Genomic DNA, 23,787 nt, shown 5'->3' on the forward strand with positions numbered 1-23,787 from the left:
CTGGCATTTGATGGCCAAAAGTGGTGTGAAGAATTATTTTGTGGAGAAAATCATGGTCTCCCCCCCACATCTGTTTTCTATGCAAAAAATGGGTTTCCTGGACAGGAAACTCTGGTGCCTTACAGACTGCCGGAAAGCGGCGGTCTGCCTGTGCCATAATTAGCAGCGGTGAGAAGCCCCAGCGGCCAAACCACGAGGCTTCCAGCCGCTGCTAAGAAGAAGCACCAAAATGGCGCAGCGAGGAGCCAATGGTGCACTCGCCATGTCATTTCCGCGGTGCAATGTCTGGACGCTACGCGTCCGCAACATCAACATGGTCTCCCCTATCTGTATAGGGTGCTGCCATTTTGTACGCGCAGAGTGCATACTAGGGTTAGGGGCGTGAAGAAGTCATGCCCCTTCCTAACCCTAGTACGCGCTCTGCGTCCACTATATACCCGTCTGTAACGGGCCTCTGTTTCTTGTAGAGGAAACCTATGCGTAAGAAAACAATTGTTTTTTTCTCCACATAATACTTCCTGCACAACACATTGGAACATGTGGAAATGGGAGGAGGGATTTTGTAGAGGAATATTGATTTTCTGCTGCAACAGGGAGAAAATGACCTTTATTATTCATTGTTATATGCAAGAATGAAGTAGTTAAGGATTTACATCCTCAGTTGAAAGATGCACAACAGAGATGGCAAGGCTCTGCCTTAAGGCAGCAGATTGCTTTTCAGGAGCCTGAATGTGGCACAAAGCAGGGGGAGCAAAACCTATCGACTGTCTTTTATCAATATACCAAGAGCAGAAAGCTGTGCATAAGAGTAACAGGCAACTTTCTCCAATGAAGACCCTGTAGGGCCTCAAACGGGAGGAACATTACACAATATTTGGCACTAAAGAATTTCACTGAAATCCTACACAACCATTGTGTACACAGTATAGCACTAGAATGTTGTTACTCTGTAGTGAATTCCAGTGCCCCACCCTCTCCAAACTTCATTTACAGGTAAGCAGCCTCTGGGATCAACAGCAGTCCATTCCCCTGTTGATTGTGAAGCAGTTGCCTGACATTCTCACTGCTTTCCACTGGCTATCTCCAGCATGACAGGCAGCAAAAGGGGCCCTGGAGCAAAATCCCTTCATGCTAGAGATCACATAGGTGAGGACAAGTGAGAACATTCGGTGTCTACTTCCCAATCAACAAGGAAATGGACCCCCATCGATCCCAACAGCTGTTTACCAGTAAGTGAAGCTTAGGGGACTTTTACAGTCCCTACGTAATCACTGGCATACTTTTTGAATGATTAATACTTTCCTGTTCTTCAAAACATAAGCCAAGAGTCTGGATTGGGTACATGATGCCTCTGAGTTGGACACTGAGGCGTGCAATAAGATCCTTTTTCACCCATTTAAGCCTGTGTCCAGCCCATGACTGGATCGGGTGAAAAAAAGGAGTGTGATAATCTCCTTAGTCTCAAAGATGCTACAAGATCCCTTTGCATACTGATTTTCCAGACTAACATGGCTATGTCTCTGAATTCATTCTGGCCAGAGATCATAGAATTGAACTGTAGAGTTGGAGGAGATGACAAGGGCCATCTGTGAAAGAGCCATCTTACTAGTGGGCTATAGTATCAGATAGCACAGCTACATGGAAAGAATGCTTCTGCACACTTGTGGCTCGCAGTGGATTGAGGAAAATGAAAGAAATGTAATTCCATTGGGGTTGAAGGAAGCTATAATGAGCAGTGGACATCACAGCTTTGGACAGGCATGACCATGAGCAAACAACTTGGTTATAGCTCCTGTTGGGTGCAGCTATTCTCCAACACATAGGCAATCTGCCCTAGTAAACACCTCAGTCTGTCTGACTATAGCCATATTTTACACAATAATATGAAGATGGTTTTGTGTATAAACAACTTTGCAAAGCAAAACAACATATTATATTGTCACCCACAGATTAAAAATACATAGATAAATTTCAATTTGTGCCATGAAGCCTACTTTGGCACCATTCAGAGATTCAGTACGTGTATGTAAATCTAAAGAGAGGGGTGTGCAAACCCTGTCCACTCTATTGTCACTTTTCTCCCATGAGAGCAACACATCTGAACAAGAGAGATCTTGTAACTGTGGAGGTCCACCACTTGAGCCAGCGAGCTGATTTTCCTCTATTTTGGAGAGATCCCATGGACCCAGCGGGCTCTCCTCTTCCTATACATTGCTTCTGCATGAGGAAAGTGATGACAGAATGGGCTTCCCTCTTTGTTTTGTGGATTATGCACACATTTACAGAATGGCTGAATAGCCTTTGTTTTGAAAAGCCCTTATGCAATAGCAAGTGATAATTTGTACATTTTAATTGCATAGCACATACAAGCTTCATGCTCTCTAATAACAAAGGTACAAGTAATCACACCAGTAACAATTGAAATACCTGCTCGGGATGCAAAAAGCTAGACAGATGCCAATTAGCTTATCTTGATACCTTAATTAACACAATTAAACAAATTCCCTAGTTCTGGATTTCAAAGGTTCCTTATACAGCTGACCCTTTTTTTTAAAAAAACAACCAGATGTTAAGGCTGCTTATGAAATTGAAATGGAGCCCATGCTAATCAGTCCTGTCTTTCCAATGTTTGTTCTGTATTATAATTATTTTCTCTTTTATCCAATTGTTGTACAAAACTCACATAAGCCAACAGTTCAAAAAATCACAGATTTCAGTATAGTTCTCTCAAAGACATGCTGAAAATTATGGCCCACGGCCGTATTTCTAACTGGGCAAGAGTTGTTGTGGAAGCAAAGCTGAAGATACAGATATGTACAACGAACTAAAGTGGAGTGTGACCACTAGTATTAATTATCTATTTTAGTAGTATTAATTATCTATTTATTACCTTTATACCCCATTTTTCTCCAGTGAGCCCAAAGCAATGTACTGTATATATTCATGTATAAATCTAGAATTTTAGGTCAAAAAATTGACCCAAAAAACCTGAGTCAACTTATTCACGGTTCAATATACTATAAGTACTATATCTTAACTCTTATTTAAAGGAAAGAGCCATTCCCTAGTGAAAAGCAAGAGTATAATCTGTTGTGGAATTACCAACCCCCTCTCCTCTATCTTCCATCCATTTTTTAGAGTGAGCACAAAGAGTATGTCTGCTAGAGTTTTGTAAGTTCTTTGTCATTGTTTTGCTTTGTTTCATCCTCTAGATCCTTTGCTATATAACTCTAAGTTTTTCCTTTGACTTATACATGAACCATAGCAAAGTTCATAATTTTGTCCCCCAAACTTGTCCTAGACTTATACATGAGGTCAACCTATAGTCAGCTACAGTGCACCTGCGTCATATGTGGGTGCGTTTTACACGGCTTCCAGCATACACTGGAAGCTGTGCCGGAAGGAAGGGAACCACGCGCCAGAAGAAAACAATGGTGCATGGTGTGTGCCCCGCACGGCACTGCTGCAGCGCCATGGGCACAAGCCCCATTTCATTTGAATGGGGCTTGAGCATCCATGTTTTTTCCCTTACACGTGTGTGTGTGTGTCCAGAACAGATCCCCCGCGTAAGGGAAGGGACGACTGTATATATGGTATGCATCTCTTCTACCCCCACTTTACTCTCACAACAAACCTATGATGTGGGACAGGCTGAAAGAGTAGCTGGCCCAAGATCACACAATGAGTTTCATGTTTCAGTGGGAATTTAAATCTGGCTCTCCCAAGTCAGTCTAACACTTCAACCAGCGCACTATAGTGTCTTTCACCACATGACACTGGTTCTCAAGGACATTTCCTGAGCATCCTAGGTAGAAGTGACTGTCTGTGTTCCTACCAGAAATGTTAAGAAAACCAGCCAGGCCTTCTGCATAAATCTCATTAGTCCCACTGCTGTTCTTTACACTTTTATTGAATAAAAATGATAGATGTTAATAGTACAATGGAATAGCTTGTCAAATAGATTCAATATTATGACTTATTGAATATTAACACATATGTTCTACTTTACCATAGCTCCAAACATCAGTCTGATGTGTGAATTTCCTGTAGTGTATGCACTCAAGAGCCATCCACTTAATTGGCATCTAGGTTGGGGAGGGGAGGGAGAGAAAGTAAGACAAATCAGTAAAGAAAAGAACATTCCATTAAATGTCTCCACAAATGAAATAAATATCCAAGTTTTCACAGTCATATGTTGGAAGCTTGAGTTGGGTTTCCATATATATATATATATATATCTGTAAGTTTTATTATTACACAGCAACCCTTCATCCACTTAAATACCCTAAATGTACCAGATCCCATCTGATATTACAATCTATCCCAGTTTGTACTTGGATGGGAGGCAACCAAGGGATATCAGGTGCACTAGGCTATACTTCACAAGAAAGCAAGGGCAAACCATCTCTGAGTATTCCTTACTTTAAAAAACTCTATGAAATTAATGGGGTCACCATAAATTGACAGGCAACTTGATGGTACATACACACAATGGTGAAGCTACAGTAACCTAAAGAATATTCCAGTGGGGCACACTATTGCTAACTACATTTCAAATACTTCTTTAATACACTACAAACACAATTCCCAGTACCATTCCCAATGTACATTCTACAATTAAGAGAAATATCCTGAAGTATCTGTTACACAGCTCAGTTAGAGAGAACAGGTTAGGCAGAACTCCTCAGTTCATAACATATTTTCTTGGGAGACAACAGAAATGGAAGATGCAGAACACTGCCATGTGCACAGTGGTCTGTGTAAAATTTGTTGGAAGTTAGGGAAAACAATGATTAATAATTTCTAATGTGTGAGTTCTACTTTGCAAACAAGACCGCATTATTCAGGCCTTCGAAATACAGAAAGAAATTATTTTGAGGAGTTTTGGGGGGAAAATGCCAATGTCCAGTGGCATGAAAATGCGGGTGGATGACTCAATGGATTTTATTTTATCAATTTGTTATAATTGTTCATTCTTAAAACACACAAAAAATAACTAATCCATAAGGAACTCCCACTAGGTTCTTCATCATTCTTTTATTAAACCCGGTCTGTTAGCAGGCACAGGATAGTTCACAATTAAAGCTTGACTGCTTCTAAGTGGTATTGCCAGATCTAAAAAAATCTTACTTTAAGAAGTCATCCAAAGACATCGCTGGGCTTACATAAACATTTGCTTCATCTTATATAGTATACCATTATTAGGTGGTTGAGACTCCCTTATCTGAAATGCTTGGGACCAGAAGTGTTTGGGATTTGGGATTTTTTTCTTTTTTGCATTTTGGAATACCTTGGTGATGAGATCCAAGCCTAAACATAAAATGTATTTGTGTTTCATATACATCTTAGGAACATAGGCTAATAGGCCATTTTATACTCTCTCTCTCTCTCTCTCTCTCTCTCTCTCTATATATATATATATATATATATATATATATTACAGAAAGCAAAGGTGCTACTATCTCATCCACCCATAAAAAAAGTTTTGGTTTTTGGAGTATTTGGGATTTTGGAATTTCAGATAAGAGAGCCACTATCTGAAGACAATTTACTTTATAGAACTGTAACACATACCTTCCCACCATCAGCACTGTATTCTTTTTCATCCCCTTCCAATAGTCTGGCCAGGCCAAAGTCTGTGATCTTCACATGATTCGGTGACTTCACCAGAACATTTCGAGCTGCCAAGTCTCGGTGAACCAGTCGTCTTTCTTCTAGGTACATCATACCCTACAACAAAAAGCATTAAAAAACATTTTCAGTATAACTATGCCCTGTTTATGTAATGTGTACCTGAGAAATTTTCAAACTATTGTCCCATGTCTCCTCCTATAAATGACAAGACCGTGTAATAGGTCCACCTAAATAGGTCACCAAAAGTTAGAAATGACTTGAAGGCACACAACAACAACAACAGCATGGAAAAATTCATAATGTCTTTTAAATTTAGTTCAAAATTGCATATCCTCCTACCCTGAGGCTTTGCCATCAACAACAGAACAATACACAGATTAACATGGGAATCACTCCTCCCTAACCAGGGTCACACAGTATGTGTGTATACACACACACACACACACACACACACACACACACAGTCGGCCCTTCTTATACACTGATTTTTTATACACGGATTTAAGCATACACGGTTTGAAAATGTTCCAAAAAAGTATAAATTTACCTTGATGTTCCATTTTTTATTAGGGACACCATTTTGCTATGTCATTATACTTAATGGGACTTGAGCATAGACGGATTTTGTTATACACGGGGGATCTTGCAACCAAACCCCAGCATACAACAAGGATCCACTGTATGTGTGTGTGTGTGTGTGTGTGTGTGTATATATATATACCACTCTCTTCCATGCCAGCATTCTGTGAAGATGCCAACCACAAATACTGGTGAAACATCAGGAAGAAACTCTTCTAGAACATGGCCGCACAGCCCAAAAAAGCCACAAAAATTATATGTGAATTTTCTATGATGTAACTTTTCATACACCTCAAACTAATGTAGACTTCAGAACATTGTTAAAATAGTTAAACCATCTTTAAAATTTTGTGGGCCACCTAAACCAAGATCTGTTCCTGTTGGCACAGCATAAATCTCCACCAGTGCAGCTACACCAGTGGTCTGGGGATACAGGTGGAGTCATGCTTGGGAGTCTCTGGCTGCCCATCTGCACCCAGCATAAAGACACTTTACAAGGTAGCAGAAAATACATCCTTCCAAGGCATCTTGAAAACAATTTTCAGTGAAGTAACCAAGGCAGCAGCCTAGTAAAAATAAGATTGGATGGATGGTTGCTAAGTCCTTTTCAGTATGCTATCATGAGATGCCCAAGGACAACAACTCACCCTTGACAACAGCCAGAAGGCAAAGGGATCACAATACAAATGTAGCAGTTACCTCCAAGAGAGACTCCAGATTTATTTATTTTTTAAAAAAGCTGAAGCTTTAGCTTTAAATGGTATGATACATGGGCAAGTATCCAAGAACGCTACCACAACAATGACCTTGAGCATGTTTTTTTTTAAACGAAATTATTCTGTGCCTCAGTACCCTATGCAATTTGGTGTCCAAAGCATATCCATTTCATAAGGCTAGTATAAATAAAAGTACCACAGTTATAGAATCATCCAGGATTGATTCAAACAGAAAAACACATACATCAATTTGATTTCAACCTGGCTATAAAACAATGGGATTTTAACTTTGAGGATTTCCTTCTGAAGTTAACATGAAACTTCTTGAACTATAGATAAATAGGATTGCTCTGCATAAACTGTCCTTGTTTTGCTTTTGCTATACTCAATTTTCCAGTGGTTGGCAGTGAAGGGGGCTTGAAGTAGAGCTGGAAAAAGCTCTTTGGATACAGAGTACACATTTTATTTATTTTATTTATTTTTTTTCAAATAGGCTTTAACTGGCCAAAGCCAACACATTCTCTCTTGCCAATTGCAAATCAATGCCTCTGGCTGTTAAACATCAAAGCTGTAGAACACTGAAGGATTAACAGTTTCTGACATCAAATCTCAAGCTGTGAAAAAACAACTACATAGGCAAATCAATCACCAAGGGTCAAATCATTATGAGCCATATACCGGGCATGCTATAAAACAGTAGATTGCTTTAGATGCCCCCTGGGTCAAGCACAGACATTAACATGATAGAAATCCAAACAAGTGAAGGCTGGGAAGTTTAATTAGGTTGCAGTCTATCTGGACAGGTTCCAGCCCTAGCTCCATAGAAATTAAGACTATTGTAATTAAGCATTATTGTGTAAGAATGCAGAACTAGAGTTTCTAAGATTAAAACTCTAAACTTTTTCACCTCATCACCCTTTGAAGCTGGCTTTCCTTCCATGCCCACTTTTTTGTTTTGTTTTTTAAGTTCTCCTGCAATATCTCTTGGGCCAGATTATACCCATTCACTTCTCCACTCTAGAGGCTTATAGTATAATCTGAAGTGTAAGATACAAATGGCTTCATTTTACGTAATAATTATAATAATAATTTGTTTTATTTATATACCGCTATTCCAAAGATCATAGCGGTGAACAGCAAGTAAGCTAATGAGCAAGTAAGCTAATTTGCCCCCAACAGTCTGGGTACTCATTTTAGCTCCCTCCTCGGAAGGATGCAAGCCTGAGTCGAGCTTGGGCCCTTTTGCTGGTCTTGAACTCGCAACCTTGTGGTTTTGAGTGAATGGCTGCAGTACAGTACTATACAGTCTAATGCATACATACATATCTTCTAACTATCTGACTTCAGTCAAACAAGTAGACTAAATAGTTATGTATTTGGCTATAAGAAGTATTATTCAAACCCACCTACACTTTTTAATTTGGAAGGCAAGACAAGTTGGAAAACTGGTAAATCTTGTGCCAAGAACAAACACATTATAATGCAATTCACTTTCTTATTCCCCTGTCAGATAGTTGAGGTTTAGGTTTGTTAGTACTAGGACAGGCCTTGAGATTTCAGAGCCAAAATCTGACACCTAGAGATGGCCTCTGGTAATATCACAGGAGGCAAACCCTAATAATACTGCAATGCGTGGCTGTTCGTTAATGCCACTCAACATGATATATTAAGCATCAACCACTATTTTTCAGAGAATGTCATTCAAAGTCTGTCATTGTTATTGTTGTTGTTATTGTTATTATTATTATTATTATTATTATACTTTATTAATATAGTGCTGTAGATTTACACAGCGCTGTACATACGAACCATAAACTCGATAGAAGTGAAACCTGCCAATGGCATACATTCTACAAAATACATATAAAACAATAGTTAATAATACAAGATGGGATTAGATAAAAAAGCAGACAACAAATTAAAAAGATCAAATATCAAATCAAATATCAGATCTCATATAACAATTGGATAAACAATCACACAATGTTGGCGAAACGTCAGGAAAAAACTCTTCTAGAACATGGGCACATAGCCTGCCCCGAAAACGCCACAAAAAACTATGGATGCTGGCCATGAAAGCCTTTGACTCCACAAATCACACAATGCCTGGAAATGCTTTCCTGAACCATATAGTCTTCAACTCAGTTTTGAAATTGATTAAAGAAGTGATGACCCATGTGGCTCATGGGGGAAGGAGGTTCCAGGAGTGAGGGGCAGCAAGTGAGAAGGGACGAATCCAGGGCAAAGCAGTGGAAATCCTAGGCTGGGATTTTTTCACTTTTTCACATGGACATCTATGTGCTTCCTTTCCAAAAAATGGTTAAAGTGTTGTCATCCTGGAAAAGCAAGCAAATTTGCTAATGCTTATCACACACAGAGCACAATAAGGGGTTAAAAGCACATTACTTAGGAAAGAAAGTGGGTCGAAAGCAAATGTGGGTTTCAGACAGATGAGGACAAATCCAGTTGCTAGCTTGGAAATAACTTTTTTTGCGCATCCTCCAAACTGTCATTTCCACAAGTGCATACACACACATGCTCCAGGGAGAGAAGGGAAACCGGGGAGGAAAATCCTTTTTGCCCCAGAAGCTATTTCAGAGGAAGGAAGGCTGAGGCTTCCCTTTGCAAACTCGTATAAAACCACACACACACACACACACACACGATTGAAACAAGACCAGGCTGGTCCATAAACCTGCCAGATGCCCTCCTTTTCAGGACATATCCTCCATTTCTCCCTTCCATACAGGAGGAATTCCAAAACATCCTCTCTCTCTGCCTTCTCCCATCACACATATTACAGGAACATGGAATATGAGAAGCATGAATCAGGAGAGCTAGACATAAGTCTGATCTTTACTGCAGAAATAATGCAGTTCAACATCAATTTATTTGCCATGGCTCAGTGCTATGGAATTCTGGGATTAGTAGTTTGTTGTGGCATCAGATCTCTTTGAGAGAGAAGGCTAAATATCTCACAATGGTACAAATCCCAGAAATCTGCAAGAGTGACCCATGGCAGTTAAAAAGGTGTCAAACTGCATTATTTCTGCAATGGTAAAACAAGAAATGGAATGCAGTGAGTTAAAATAGACAGGAATGAGACATTTTGAGTCAGATAATTACACACATTTTCTCAGGAAATGAAAATCTAAGAAGAAATGGGTGGCACTAATAGTGAAGAGAGATGCTGGAAAAACAATAAATGCTATAATGCAAAGTCTGACTGGATTATATCAATAAGACTTCAGGAAATAGCAACATAACCATAATCCAGGTTTATGCTCCAACTACAGAGGCAAAAGGACAAAACGTTTAAATATTCTGTGCTGGAGTCCAGGAGGAAATTGTAAAATGAATTTAGGAAACAGCAGAATCAAATATTTTAGGAAAATGTGGACTAGGATCAAGAAATGAAGCAGGAGAGTAACTGACTGAATTTCGTGAGGCCAACAGTTTGTGCATCAAAAACATATTATTCAAGCAACCAAAGAAATGACTGTATACATTGACATCAGCTGATGGCTAATATAGAAATCAAACAGACTATATAATCGGAAGCAGAAGATGGAGAAGCTCCATTCTCTCTGCAAAAACAAAACCCAGAGCCTTGTGGCACAAGCCATGGACTACCAATATAAAAAAACAGAGTAAAGCTAAAGAATACTAAACAAGCCATTATGTCAAAATACAACCTGTCAAATATCTTGGTAGAATTTAAAGATAATGTAAAAAGTAGATTTGCACTATCAAACCTAATTGACCAGGAGCCAAAAGAAATCTGGACTGAAACCAGGGACACTGTCAGGGAGGAAGGCAAAAAGACACTGTCTGCAGCCAAGAAGAAAAAGAAGCCTTACTGAATGATGGATGAAATTCTTTAAGCAGTTATGGACAGATGAGAAGCAAAAGTGAAAGGGAATAGAAATAGTAAAAACCATGAAGGCAGCTGTTCAGTGACTTTCTACGCAGGGACAAACTACTATAATAACCAATGCAGAGAAATAGATGGTGACTATAAAAGGAAGAAAATCAGACCTCTCCCACAGGATCCAAGAAATCAAAGGGAATCCAAACCAAGAATGAAGCTAATTTATGACCTACACAGAAACACATTACATGATCAAGTAGAAATCGAAAGGTGATGGAAGCAATACATTGAAGAAGTATATTAAAGATGGGAAATGATAGCAGATTTATTCAAGGAAGGAAGAACCATTTGAAGTTGAACCAACAATTTTTAGATAATGAAGTGGACTCTGCACTCAGAGCACTTGGAAGAAATAAATTATTAGGAACAGATAGCATGCCAGTGGCATCAAGTGATAACTAAAATCTGTCAACAAATATGGAAAACAAAACAATAGCTTGTGCATTAAGAAAATAAAAGTAATGATTACAGATTATTTATATAAGTTCAAAGCAGACAATGAATACATTGAAATAGTTCCAAGATTATCCATACCTTGGCTCAGTTATTAATCAGAATAGAGACAGCGATCAAGAAATCAGGAAAACAGTAGGACTTGGAAGGGCAACTGTGAAGGAAATGTATAAGATCCTGAAGTGTAAAGATACATCACTTAATTCTAAAGTTAGGATTGTCTATGCCATTGTATTTCCAATTTCTTAGTATGATTGTGAAAGCTGGACAGTGAAGAAATTAGAAAGGAAGAAAACATTTGAAATGTGGTGTTGGAGAAGAGTTCTACAAATACATGGATTGAAATAAATAAAAATGTGCCCTCGAGCAAATCAAACCTGAACTCTGGCAGCCAAATGACTAAACTGAGACTCCTGTACTTTGGCCATATCATGAGAAGCCATGACTCTCTAGAAAAGACAACAGTGCTTAGTAACATAGAAGGCAGCAGGAAAAGAGGAAGACCACATTCCAAATGGACTCAATCAAGGAAGGCATAGACCTGACTCTGCAAGACCTGATCAGGGCTCTTGATGACAGGGTGACTTGTCAATCTCATTAATTGGGTTGCCATAAATTGAAGTTGACTTCACAACAGTTAACAACAACAGATTCAGAAGTGCTCCCTATTAGCTTTGTCATTGACGTGACATGAAAGATGTCTATGGGACGGGGGTGGGGGGAAGCAAATTTTTGATGTTGTATAAATTAGGGATATATTTGGAAGCACATTAAAAAATGGAGCCAATGATTGACAGGTAAGGGAAGTGACAATATAACATGCTGAAGACCCTAATGAAAACCACGACTCAGTTCAGAACTCACACAGTCCCAGATTTTGCCAATGCAATAAGCATGGCAGCAAACATACTCCTGGGGCTGTCTGGCTTCCCAAAAGGCCCAACGCACAGTCCTTTCTCAAGGAGAGGGGTCTGGCTTAGGGTCTGGCATGGGAGTGCTTTGATGGAGTGGCAAAAGAATTTTATAATTACAATACTATGCTGATAATCCTTTATAAAAGCCTCTAGCTTCGGGAGTGGGGTGCAGGAGGAATCCAGGGATTCTTCCTCCTCTTAACTCCTAAAGCCGAAAACTGTTGCTTCCATGGGAGACAGCAGTCTCCAGCTTTGGGAGTGTGGTGCGGAACGAATCCAGGGAATCCTTCTCTTAACTCCAAAAGCAGGAGGCTGGTCTGTCAAATTGCAACAGAAGCAGAAAGGTGCAGGACCTTGCTGCTGCAGTCTCACCCTGTGGATACTGAGGGCCTACTGTATTGTTTTGCTGCTCTTTCAGAAGCAGCAGCATAGACAGTTTCCAGGTCCACCTTGACACACACTAGGTGACCTAGGTCCTTTTCACATGGAGGGACCTACATTGCCAAAATGTTGCCAAACTGTTGCAGAAGCACCAAAGGTAGGATCATCCACCATGCTTCTAAAATGTAATTGAGGCTTCCTACTTTCCTTCTGTCAATGAAGCATTCATGGAGAAGCCAAGAGAAGCCATTTTTTGAATAATAGGATATCCCATTATTCAAAAAATGGCTTCTCTGTGCACACCTCGTTGATGGAAGGAAAGCAGGAAACCTCAATTACATTTTAGAAGTGGGACGGATGATCTCACCTTTGGGCTTCTACAACAGTTTGGCATCGTTTTGGCAATGTACATCCCTCCGTGTGATAAGGTCCTCACTCTGAGGACTTACCCTCAAAGATATAGTGGGGATACCTAGGAGTATTAGGCAGTGGGAGTAAAGCCACATACAGTGGTTCCCCGGGATACGAATTGATCGCGTTACGAAATTTCCGGGTTACGAAAAAGTTAGATTGGAAAAAACTGTTCCGGGTTACGATGTTTTTTTCGGGTTACGAAATTTTTTTCGGCGCGAAATTCAAACGCGCGGCTTTCCAGCGCTAACGGAAAGCCCTTTTCGGGTTGCGAAATTACTCGGGTTACGAACGGAGCGGCGGAACGAATTAATTTCATAACCCGAGGGAGCACTGTATGTCATTCTCACAAGTGAGGAGACATAAAGTAGTTTTCTCCCTGCTGCTGGAGAAAATGAATATTCCTCCAAAGAACTTTCTCTGTAGAATATCCTGAAGTTCTGAGGAGGAATTATTTTATTGGGAAAAACAAACATTGTCTTGTGCAACAAACCCCATTTTCTGGGTTTCTTGTGCAGGAAATAACTGTCTTCTGCAGAGAAAACCTTTTTCTCAGCAGAAAGTGGGCACAGTGGAAAATTTTTCTTTGAAGAAGAATTCCTGCACAACACTTTAATACGTCAAATACCAGGAGAAAATTGTGCAAAATTCTTGCTTGTCTGCTGTCCTTCCTGGTGGGGATTCCAAACTGTCTGAAGGCTTGCTTTTTGACCTGGGAACAAATAACTCAGAATATTATTTCCATCCCTAGCACAGTCATCCAGTCACTTTGAGGCTGTGGCAACAAGAGTTGTTACACTGTGAACAGTATTTCTGCTGCTGTTACTGAATGGTGGATGTGTGCTGCTCCTTAGGAAGACCCATCTGGCTTGTATTGGCCCTTATCCATTTTTTATCCTCACTGGCTGGCAGTGGTGGACATGCCGATTGGTAGGAACAGGCAGAGGTCTGGAGGCTGATGGGTGGCTTGGGAAGAATCCCTCCAGAGTGCCCAGGAGCAGCAGATGATAGACATCATCTTGTTGTTCCTCCTAATCTGCTGACTGAAGCAAATGGCTAACCTTAGCACTCTGTTTCACTGTGGGTCAATACAGCTTTGTTTGTTTGTTTCACAGGTCGTGGCAAATAGTAAATGCTTCACAACTGTATCTCCTCTTAGGAAAAGTCCCAGTCAACAACATATTGATTTTCTGGGGCATCCTATTAAGGTGGGCTGTGGGTGGTTGAGCACATACAATATATAAACAAAAAGAATTGCTTTATATTGAAGTTCAAACAAATATTGGACACAATGAAATGAAACTGAGAAAGGGCCTCTGATGAGGCTCAACTGAGATGCAGAATTTCAGTATATGTTTTCCTGGGTGCTTCATTTGACCTTTTCAAGCCTGACAGACACACACATTATGTTTATAGATGTGGATGTGGATGTGGATAGACAGATGGATCATAAGTCCTGTAAGTAAACTATGAATTTGTTTACTTAAACTATGCATCTGCTGTCATCTCACTGCTTTCAATGCAGGGATGACTCCAATGTACCTGCCTGCAGGAGGAGTATACCCAGAATACTGACTCATTCAGGAATGAGCTGAGGAGGGGGCTCTGTAAGACTCAAGAAGTTCTTTTTACATACTCTAAAACTGACTCCTTTCCAGTGTAGAAGTGAAATGTACTTGCAATTTTAAGCAAAAGAAAATGCCCACCAAATGCCTACCAGAAATGGAAGAAATATTGACATTTTCTTTTGCAGTCTTTTCTTATCTTCTCTCTCTCTCTGTCTCTCCCATCCTTCCTTGGAGTGGCATCAAACAACCTGCCCCATTTTGTCATTTATCATAAAATATTCTGAGCAAAAGGAAGAACCCTAAATATTCAAACCATACATCTGCCTTTCACTACTTCCACTTTGTAGCCCACAGACTGGAATCTGCTCGACCTTACAATTGATAATCCCCCTCATTGCAATCGCTACAAGGTTTTCCTTGCTGAGGATATCATTACAAGGGCAATTACTGCCAAAATCCTCTAACATCAAATCACTGTTTGAAACAGAGCCTAAAGCTATTAAGGAGTCAAACAGACATTACTACCAGATGAAACAAAAGGCATGTCACAACTCAGGGATGCCTCACTGGAGCATTATGGCATGAACAGGAATAACCAATGAGTAGCAGTAGCTGTCTTTACATCTTTCTAAGGTAGCACATTCACTCTTTGGCTCTGATTACACCCACATAAGCAACAGAAGCTAAGCATTTCCCCTGAAAACCACCACCTACCATCTCCATTTGGAAAGGAACAAATGGCTGCCCAAGTCTTCCTTCTGCATGACTTGCCATTCTTGTGGAGGACAGCCTAAGCACAGCAGTGGCCAGGGAATCATGGAACATGCTGGCAGGAATGAAAAGACTGGATATATTTTCTCTATAAAAAGCTCATGAACCAGTGGGATAGAAGCCATCACCTTTGGGAAAGCTCCTGTGGATCTACAATCCACATTGGGACTTTTGGCCAGGCTTTTTCTCCTGTGCCATGACAGGCTCTATAGAGCAGAGATGTTAATCTCATAAATGCTGCTTACCAAAAGGTCAGTGTGAGAGGGAAACAGATGCTGTTGTCAGGTCTGTAAAGAAATTCATCCTAACAGATGGCCTCATATTCAGCTTCCTTTGCAAAAACCATCTACGGACATCCTGATACAAGAAAAGCACAAGTCTATATCTGAAAATTTAAATGTAAGGATCTGAACAGAAATGGGATGGTAGCTAGCGGCTTCCATGTCAGCGGAGCAGTGGATCTGATGTGAATCTTAACCCAGACTTTCAAGGAGCTATCAAAGGTGCTGAACACCTTCCACCAAATAAGTTCCCCACTTTGAATCACTTTTTTAAAAAGTCCACAGTAAAATATTATGATTCTAGCATTTGAACAGCCACCACTGCTCAAATTTTGGAATCACATTTTGAGTGAACAGAAGTAGTTTCCAGATCCCTGGCAACACTTCACACAGGAAAAGAGGAATTCCACTGCAGCCTATATTTCCACTGATTTAAAAGCCATGGGGAGAGAAAACTTACAGTAGGGCTTTCTTCATGTGCTATTTATGTAAGCAGGGCTTCACATGAGTCCTGCCTTGTGAGGCATACCTCTAGCCCAACCCACCCCAACATAGGGGTCACTGGTTCCCCCCATGTTAGAGGTCCATGCCTCAGCATGTGGTACAAGCAGCTTCCAAGAACTAACATGATGTTCCCTTCACACAAGTAATTTGTGAAGAGGGGTTTATGTGTTCCCAAAAGCTTGCCTCAGAAGTTGCAGTCCATGAAATGAGAAGCTGTGTATGGAAACTTAGTCTTCTCGAGTCTGTGGGGAAATTCACCCTCACAGATGGTGTGTTTGGATGAAGGAACCAGAAAAACCACCTCTGGGTATTCCTTGCCTAAGAAAACCCTATGAAATTCATGAGGTCGCCATAAGCCAACAGACGACTTGCAGGCAAACACACACATACACACACATGAGAGACTAAATGCATCACTCCTTTCCTTACAGATTCAATGGCTAGAAAGACAGAAGAAGTGGGCTGAAGTCTGAAGAATTACAACTCTAGCAACTCACATTAAACCTATAGTTAATAAGACATTACCAATAGATACACCTTTTTCAGTGATGTGAATCAGAAAATGAGAATTGTTCCCAACGAATACAGACAACTTGATGGAGTTGGATGGAGAGAACTGAAAAGTTTCCTTCCAGCATGGCCACTGGCCCAAAAGGGAACTTTTCCAAATATTGGCAGTTTTCTGTCACAAATTTAATTGCATATCTGAGGTTGACAGTTATAGGGATGGAAAAATAATTAACAGAAACTTTTTTAAAAAACCTCAAGAAAACTATTCCGTTCTTAGTCTGCAAAACCATTAATGAAAGCACACAAATTCTTTACAGTTACTGAGCCCTGGAAGGAAACTTATTTTTAATGTATACACAAGTGAATGTAACAGAGTGTGTGAAAATCCATACATGCATGCTTCATTCAATGGGGAACACATATACAAATGTCTACTTTTTAGAAAGTGCACACCAAAATATGCAAAGATTTCCATCAGGTGGGGCTGGGGAGTCTTGCAATTTGATACAGAATTTGTATGGGATAATAATGTCCCACAGGCATACTGAGGCATGTAGTGGTAACAAAACTGTTAGATTTTCACATCCTCCATTCAAATTTAGTGCACTTACTAGTTCTGGTTAAAACAATAGTATTTTGTAAAAGGAGAAGATAAAAACAATGAGGAGTTTATTGCCATTCAAGTCACACAGAGCTGCACCTCTGGAGAAGCATTCTCTGTGATATGGAGCGACCTTCCCAGGAAGGTCTGGGTCTAACCGCATTCTTATTTCTAATTATTAATATAAGCTTATTTATTAACTGTACCAGCCCTTCCTTAAGGTCAAGGGGTACTGACGAGTTTGGGACATAATTAAAGGGCATGACCTTGCCAATTATTTTTTCTGTCATTAGGTTTCTATTATCATGGAAAAGAGTATCATTTGGTTTATTATTACATTTTTTGCATCTAAAGCAGTTTGTTTCACAACTAGCTAACAGTGGCAGGTGGTCAGTGGCTTCCACATCTCTAGGATGGTGGATCTGCTCTAGTGTTAACTGAATGTTAATGGAGCTATCCTATGTGCTGTACTCTAGCCCCTCACTTTGGTTAGTTCCTTTCAAGTTCACACTAAAATCCAGAGCAACATCCACTGCCCCATTGACATGGCAGCCATCAGAAGCCACTGCTGGCTAGACCTTTGTAGACACCTATTGTTATCATTTCTGGTTTGTTAGGTTTTGTTTTTGGCCTTCTGGTGGTACAGATTCTGCGTGTTTATTTACTTTTAATGTTGCAATTCTGGTTTAGTCATTTTTTTTTAAATGCCCCTTTTAACTGACATTGGCCTAAATCCTGATAGTCCTCAGTAGAATCTATCCACTGAATCAATGAGATTTACTTATATGTTGATTAACCCTTTATCAGTTGATTTAATGGGTCTCTTCTAGCTGGGATGTCACCCATAATGTGTAGTTGTTGTACATCACCATAGGTTCCCTGGGGAGGAAAGGAAGAAAGGGGCACATGCAAAAATAAATTATTAGGGCTGCAATCCTTTACATTCATTTGGGGAGTAAGCCCCACCAAATTCAGTGGGACCTATGTTTGAGTTCCCAGGTAACAGGATACTAGCTTTAACCATTGACTGCTTATTTATTTCAGAGGAATTAAAAAAAAATTCTTGCCTTCCAGTTGTTCAGGCTAATGGGACTAGGTTACAATGACAGTTACTGTATATTTAACAGTGAGCCAAATTGGCTGGTAAATGCAAGTGGGTAGACTACCATCTGATCTCAAGGCAGATAGGTTCTTTCAGTCCATTGCCTTCTAAGCATCTATTAGCCCTTGTATCTGATGAAGTGGGATCCAGTCCACAAAAGTGTACATCAAATAAATCATGCTAAGGTGGTATCCTGTTGGGAATTTATGATGACATCATAAACCAGTTTAGGATTGCACAGTTTAGAAATGTGACAGGAGTCATGGGGCACTGGTAATCCAGAACAGAGGGCAGTGAAATGTCATGAGTATCCTGCACCATGCTGTAAAAATGTTCCCAGATTTATAAAAATGTGCCGCCGCCAATCGTTCCCATCGCGTTCCGGATGTGTTCCTCAGGGGACGATTTTCAGGAATGCTTCTCAAGCATTCCTGAAAATCGCCCCCTCTGGGATGCATCCGGAACATGATGGGAACGATTGGTGGGGGCAGCAGCGTTCTCGCTGTGTGGTAAACAGAGTTCTTTGCCACCTGCTGTCTCCATAACGTTCCCTTTTAGAACGCGACAGGCCCATTCCAGGACCTGTGTGATAAAGTTCAAAATCTAGCTCTCCACTCTTTGCTCGGTGCCACTCTGGCCTTTTTCCTCAAGGTGAGCAAAGAAATCCCTTGCCTATCATTGTGCTGTGTTTCACAGGAGCTGGCTCAGATTCCCATGAATTGAGTCGATCATATTTACACACTGCTGCTGAAGTGCCTGCTTTTTTCTTGGCAAATCTAGAATTTACGAAAGTTAAGCTTTGAGACTGCAGCTTCCAGAATCTACCAGCGAAAATACCCGTGTTTTTACGTGACAGCTCCCAGAATGCTTCAGCTTGCAAAACAGCTTTTTTTTTTTTTTTTTTTTTTTTGTAGTCCAGAAAGTAACTTTCCCCAGCTCTTCTGGCAACTGCTTTCTGAACAGAGTTTGCATAAAAGAGAATTGGAGTGTTGGCTTTAAACGCATGACAAAATAACCACCTCTTCACTCTATTCTGCTGTGTAAAATCCATTACATTCTCTCAAAGTAAAGGAGGAGGGAAGTGTCCTGCTAAGCTCCAGGAAGTTAGAGTTCCAAGAGATGCCTGCTGCATTCTGATACTGACTTATGATTGCCAGTAGCTAAAATGAAAAGCAGGATAATCAAACAGGAATGTGGAACTAGACATTTCAATCCCTCCATTGCAATACTGAAAGTATACTTTCCATTTTTGATCCTGATTCTATGAAGCTTGCTTAGTTAACATAATCAGTTTAAAAAAGCTGATACTCTCTTGCTTTAAAAGGACTTCTTAGGGCTAATCTTCAATGAAAGCAGTGTTTGTACAAGTAAGAACCAGCATCCTTCAGCCAGCTCTGCCTGGCTCTTTCATGCAGTTATACAGCATATGAGCCTTAAAGAGCATGTCCTTCGGTTCTGTGCCTCTTTGCTGGAGATACATCTTTAGTTTGAGCTGCAATCCTCTGTGCAGTCATAAGTTGGAAGCAACCTACATTGAACTCAGTAATTCTTATTTTTGAATAACATGCCAAAAGCTAGGCTGCTAACACAGCTCTAACATTAGGCCTTAGGCAGCTGGTGGTTTCTATGTCAGTGGTGTTGTAAATCAACTCTGGAGTTTAGTCTGAACTTTAAAAAAAACCTATCCAAAGACCTGTCCTTTAAAGTTCAGAATAAAATGGACTTGCTACCCCACTAACATGATACATTGTGTGAGACAGGACAGAAAAAGAAGGCATCAAGTCAAGGCGTTTTCACATGATACCATTATAGCTCTCTGATTACATTTCAATTGTCATGGCAATATCCTATGAAATCCTGAGATCGTCCACTGAGGGAGACTCTGGTCCCCTTAACCAAACTATATACAAAACCAGAGGATGCAGACATGCCAGTTACAGAGGAATTGTAACACTCTGTGTCAAAGAGCCTCATTGTGAGTTGCTAGAAAAGATAAAATGGAACCCTAAAGTAATGGGGAATTGAGAAGGATTGCATTGGCCAATGGGGACAGAGTGGGAATAACTCTGGACTCCCTAGACTTCCGACTCGATGAGTCTATGATTCTATGACTTGGTCCTGTGTGATTCATATTTCAGCAAATGATTAAGAAGCCGATAAAAAGAAAGTAATTTGTAACAATTTTTTATAAAGATTTCTAAGTGGAACAATAACCAAGATTCCAGTTCTTACAGAAGCTCACTGCTTCTGATTTTAAAGTGTCTATCTTTATATGAGGAGCTGTTTTTAAACAGGTGCACCCAAAGAGTCTACAAACAAACCTACATACATTTCCTTGATAATGGGGTATTATTTGTTCAATACTGGTACTGCAAATATAATCACAATATTTTATAACCATTTTCATTTTTTATAGTTAATAAATGAACATGGTGTGTTTTTTACTTTGGTACTATGTTACGGATGAAAAAAACACTATATATATATATATGTGTTTTTATCTCAGGAATAATCATGGGTTATTAACAGAGCAAAAATACATCTGTAGCACGAGATTGTAATTCTCTTTAAAACAGGAGCTTGGAACAGCCATCATTTTAATGATTCAGTTCTACCCAGAAGTGAGATAATGCAGCTTTTCCCGAAACATTAACCCCCTGTGAGAAGCAATTCTTACTAGGCCAGTGGTTTACTAACAAACCTTCTCTGCCTTCTCTACCTCTCCTCCCCCTTTAACATTGACCTCTTGCCAATACAATTATAACTGGGGGAGTACTTTGTGTAGCTCACGCACTTTCTCCAAGAAGTGTATTTAAAATGGATTACTTCTGCTTCCTAGGCAGTTGATCAATAGAGATGTAGATTGCAGTTAAGTGTTGAGATGTCTGTAGGCTGCAGTAGTTATCCTCTGTGTCTCTTTAGAAATTAATTAAAAATCAATGGAGTGTGCAGCCCATTAATAAGGCAACCTCCAGATTAACAGATACATGCACAGCCTTCCCTCGATGGAGGAGAAAGAGTGCAAATGCAATCAAACCTCCTTGGCACTTGAGGCAATGGGAGTAAAAAAAGATTCAGACCTTTCATTAGGATTTCTGGCCACTTGCTTTCTGCAAAGCTTTCTTCAAAGTGGAGCAAATACAAATGGAATATTTTTTTTATTAAATGGGACTTCCAGACTCCAGAATTCTTTAGAAAGAGGACTCTAGAATCTTCTTTCCATATTGAGAAAGGGGATCCAGACATATCTTTTGCGTGTTGATTTTAAAAACTGCTTTGATAGTTTTCAACATTTTTATTGCCTTCTTATGAGTTTATACACTTTCATTATATGATTCTTATTTTTTTTTTAAATGGACACTGCTTTGGTGGCTTTTTATAGTCTTATACCAAGACTTTTTATGAGCTGTTCGTTTCCATTTGTCTTTATTATTGGAATTTTTAAGTCTCCAGGGCCATTATGCAGGAAAATGTTGATTGGCTGGGTCATTTCCATAAAATAATTCTTCTTGTAGTGCAAAATCTCTGTCCCTCAGCAGGCAGCTTCTGTAGTTCAAGAACGATAAATCACCAGATGGTAGTAGCACTGGGTAAGCAACTAACTTTTGCCAGCACAGGTTTGAGTGTACAGGACAGGAACTCTGAGAATACTAATCACCTATATACCATTCATGATTGAGACAGCCAAGGTCATTTTGTATCCAAAAGTACGTAAGGCACATGGAACAGAAGTGGATCATATCTGAATGTGTGGTGCTCTTAATAGTCAGTAAAATGCTATGACTGCTTTTGATACTTTAAAAAGCATCATCAAAAGCCACCTTGTTTTAACTACCTGTAATCTGATTAGAGATTCTCTTGAATTCCCTCCCACTCCAAATCCCTCTCCAGGACTCTGTGTTCAGAATGGCACTAATATACACATGATCTTCCATTTTTTTCCTCCCATTTTGAGACATGAACATAAACAAATGAAAGAGACAAGAGAACAAGGGGTGAATTTGCCTACATTTGATTCTGGCCTATCCACCACTGATATCATCTCTGCCCACGGCTACACTGAGACCCCTGAAAGATTACCCAGCAAGGGAATATGGTCCTAGACAGAGGAAAATAGAAGGTCACATACCATGTCAATTTACACTGTATTCTTTACATGGCAACAGATCCTGTTCAGAGAGGATTGCTGGATACCCAGAAGGCACAATGATGCCCTGGGATGACTATGGAGAGCAATTCCCATTCATTGAAGGGTCATATTTTCCCTTATGAACTAGTCTATGCTTTGTAATCTGCTGGGGATAACCTTCTCTTTGTCCCACTGCCTTCACAGGTATATTTGGGGGCACACAGGAGAGGCCCTACTCAGTGACTGTCCCCAAGCTTTTGAACTCCCTTCCCAGAGAAGGTAAAGTAACACTCTCCCTACTTCTTTTCACAAACAAAGACTTTTCTATTTCAGCAGGCATTTGATGAGCGAGTATATAAGGCTCATCTTACAAAGTAAGCTGGAGTGTGTGGGTGTGTGGGTGTGTTTTAATTATGTAAGTTTTAATCTGGTCTTATTTTTTATTATTTAATCTTGTTTTAACTTTTGCATCTTGTGGATTTTAAACAATATATTTTTTAATTGTTGTAAGCTGTTTTGAATTCTGATCTGGGGAAAGTTTGGGATAAAAATCCCCCCTCCTCCTCCTCTAAAGAGAGGATATTGGAAGCTGAGATCATGACATGTGTACATCAGTAAAACATGCTGTCATTAATGCAATGTAATTAAGTGTGGTTTTGGCATGGCTTCTCAATGCACGCAAGGAAACAGAAAAACTGAAACCTGTGGCAAACAGCTTGAGCAAAACCTCATACAGATTTAAGAAGTACAAAGCAGAACAATTGTGAGCTCCTGATACATCAACCCCTCTTTAAAATCTTCCAAATCTAGGGAGAAATTTGGGGAAGCAAACTTTCAGAAGCATTCCTAAAACAAGATGAGAGCTATGTTTTCTATTAACTTTAATTATCTTGTTGAAGAAGGAGCAGTAATAATTAGAGCTTTGGACATCCAGTGTGGGTTTCTGCTTTGACAAATCCACATCCCCTGGTAGCCATAGTTACCTATTTCACGTAAGCCTTCCTTTTAATTGAAAGTTGGCAAATGAAACAGAGTGGAATGAACCAACAGAGTCTGCTTCCTGAAAAGAGCCAGAAAAGGCTGTTAGAGATGCATTCAAATACTGGATGAAACTCTACCCAGCCCACACACCACAAGGAAGGCTTGCTTCACCCCCTCTCTAACCACCTCCCATGGTATGGTCAGAAACTACCATTGTAGAAAGGTTTTAGAGAGGCAAGAGTGTGCCAGGGAATTCCAAAAGGAAATCATCATGTGCTTTATAGACAAAGGCAAAGCCTTTGACTACATACTTCATGAAAG

At 40.0% G+C, this 23,787-nt stretch overlaps 1 protein-coding gene across 1 annotated transcript in view; it reads right to left on the reverse strand.

The window, feature by feature from the left end:
- ERBB4 (erb-b2 receptor tyrosine kinase 4) overlaps positions 1–23,787 on the reverse strand; it is a 608,869-nt gene that overhangs the window by 11,941 nt on the left and 573,141 nt on the right. The window contains exons 20-21 of the mRNA XM_042445446.1: positions 5,575–5,730; positions 4,010–4,085 (exon numbers count right to left, since the gene is read on the reverse strand). Of these exons, the coding sequence (XP_042301380.1) occupies positions 4,010–4,085; positions 5,575–5,730 (232 nt within the window). The remainder of the gene's footprint in view (positions 1–4,009; positions 4,086–5,574; positions 5,731–23,787) is intronic.

The sequence above is a fragment of the Sceloporus undulatus genome, chromosome 1, assembly GCF_019175285.1.
Source record: "Sceloporus undulatus isolate JIND9_A2432 ecotype Alabama chromosome 1, SceUnd_v1.1, whole genome shotgun sequence".
NCBI classification, from domain to species: Eukaryota; Metazoa; Chordata; class Lepidosauria; order Squamata; family Phrynosomatidae; genus Sceloporus; species Sceloporus undulatus.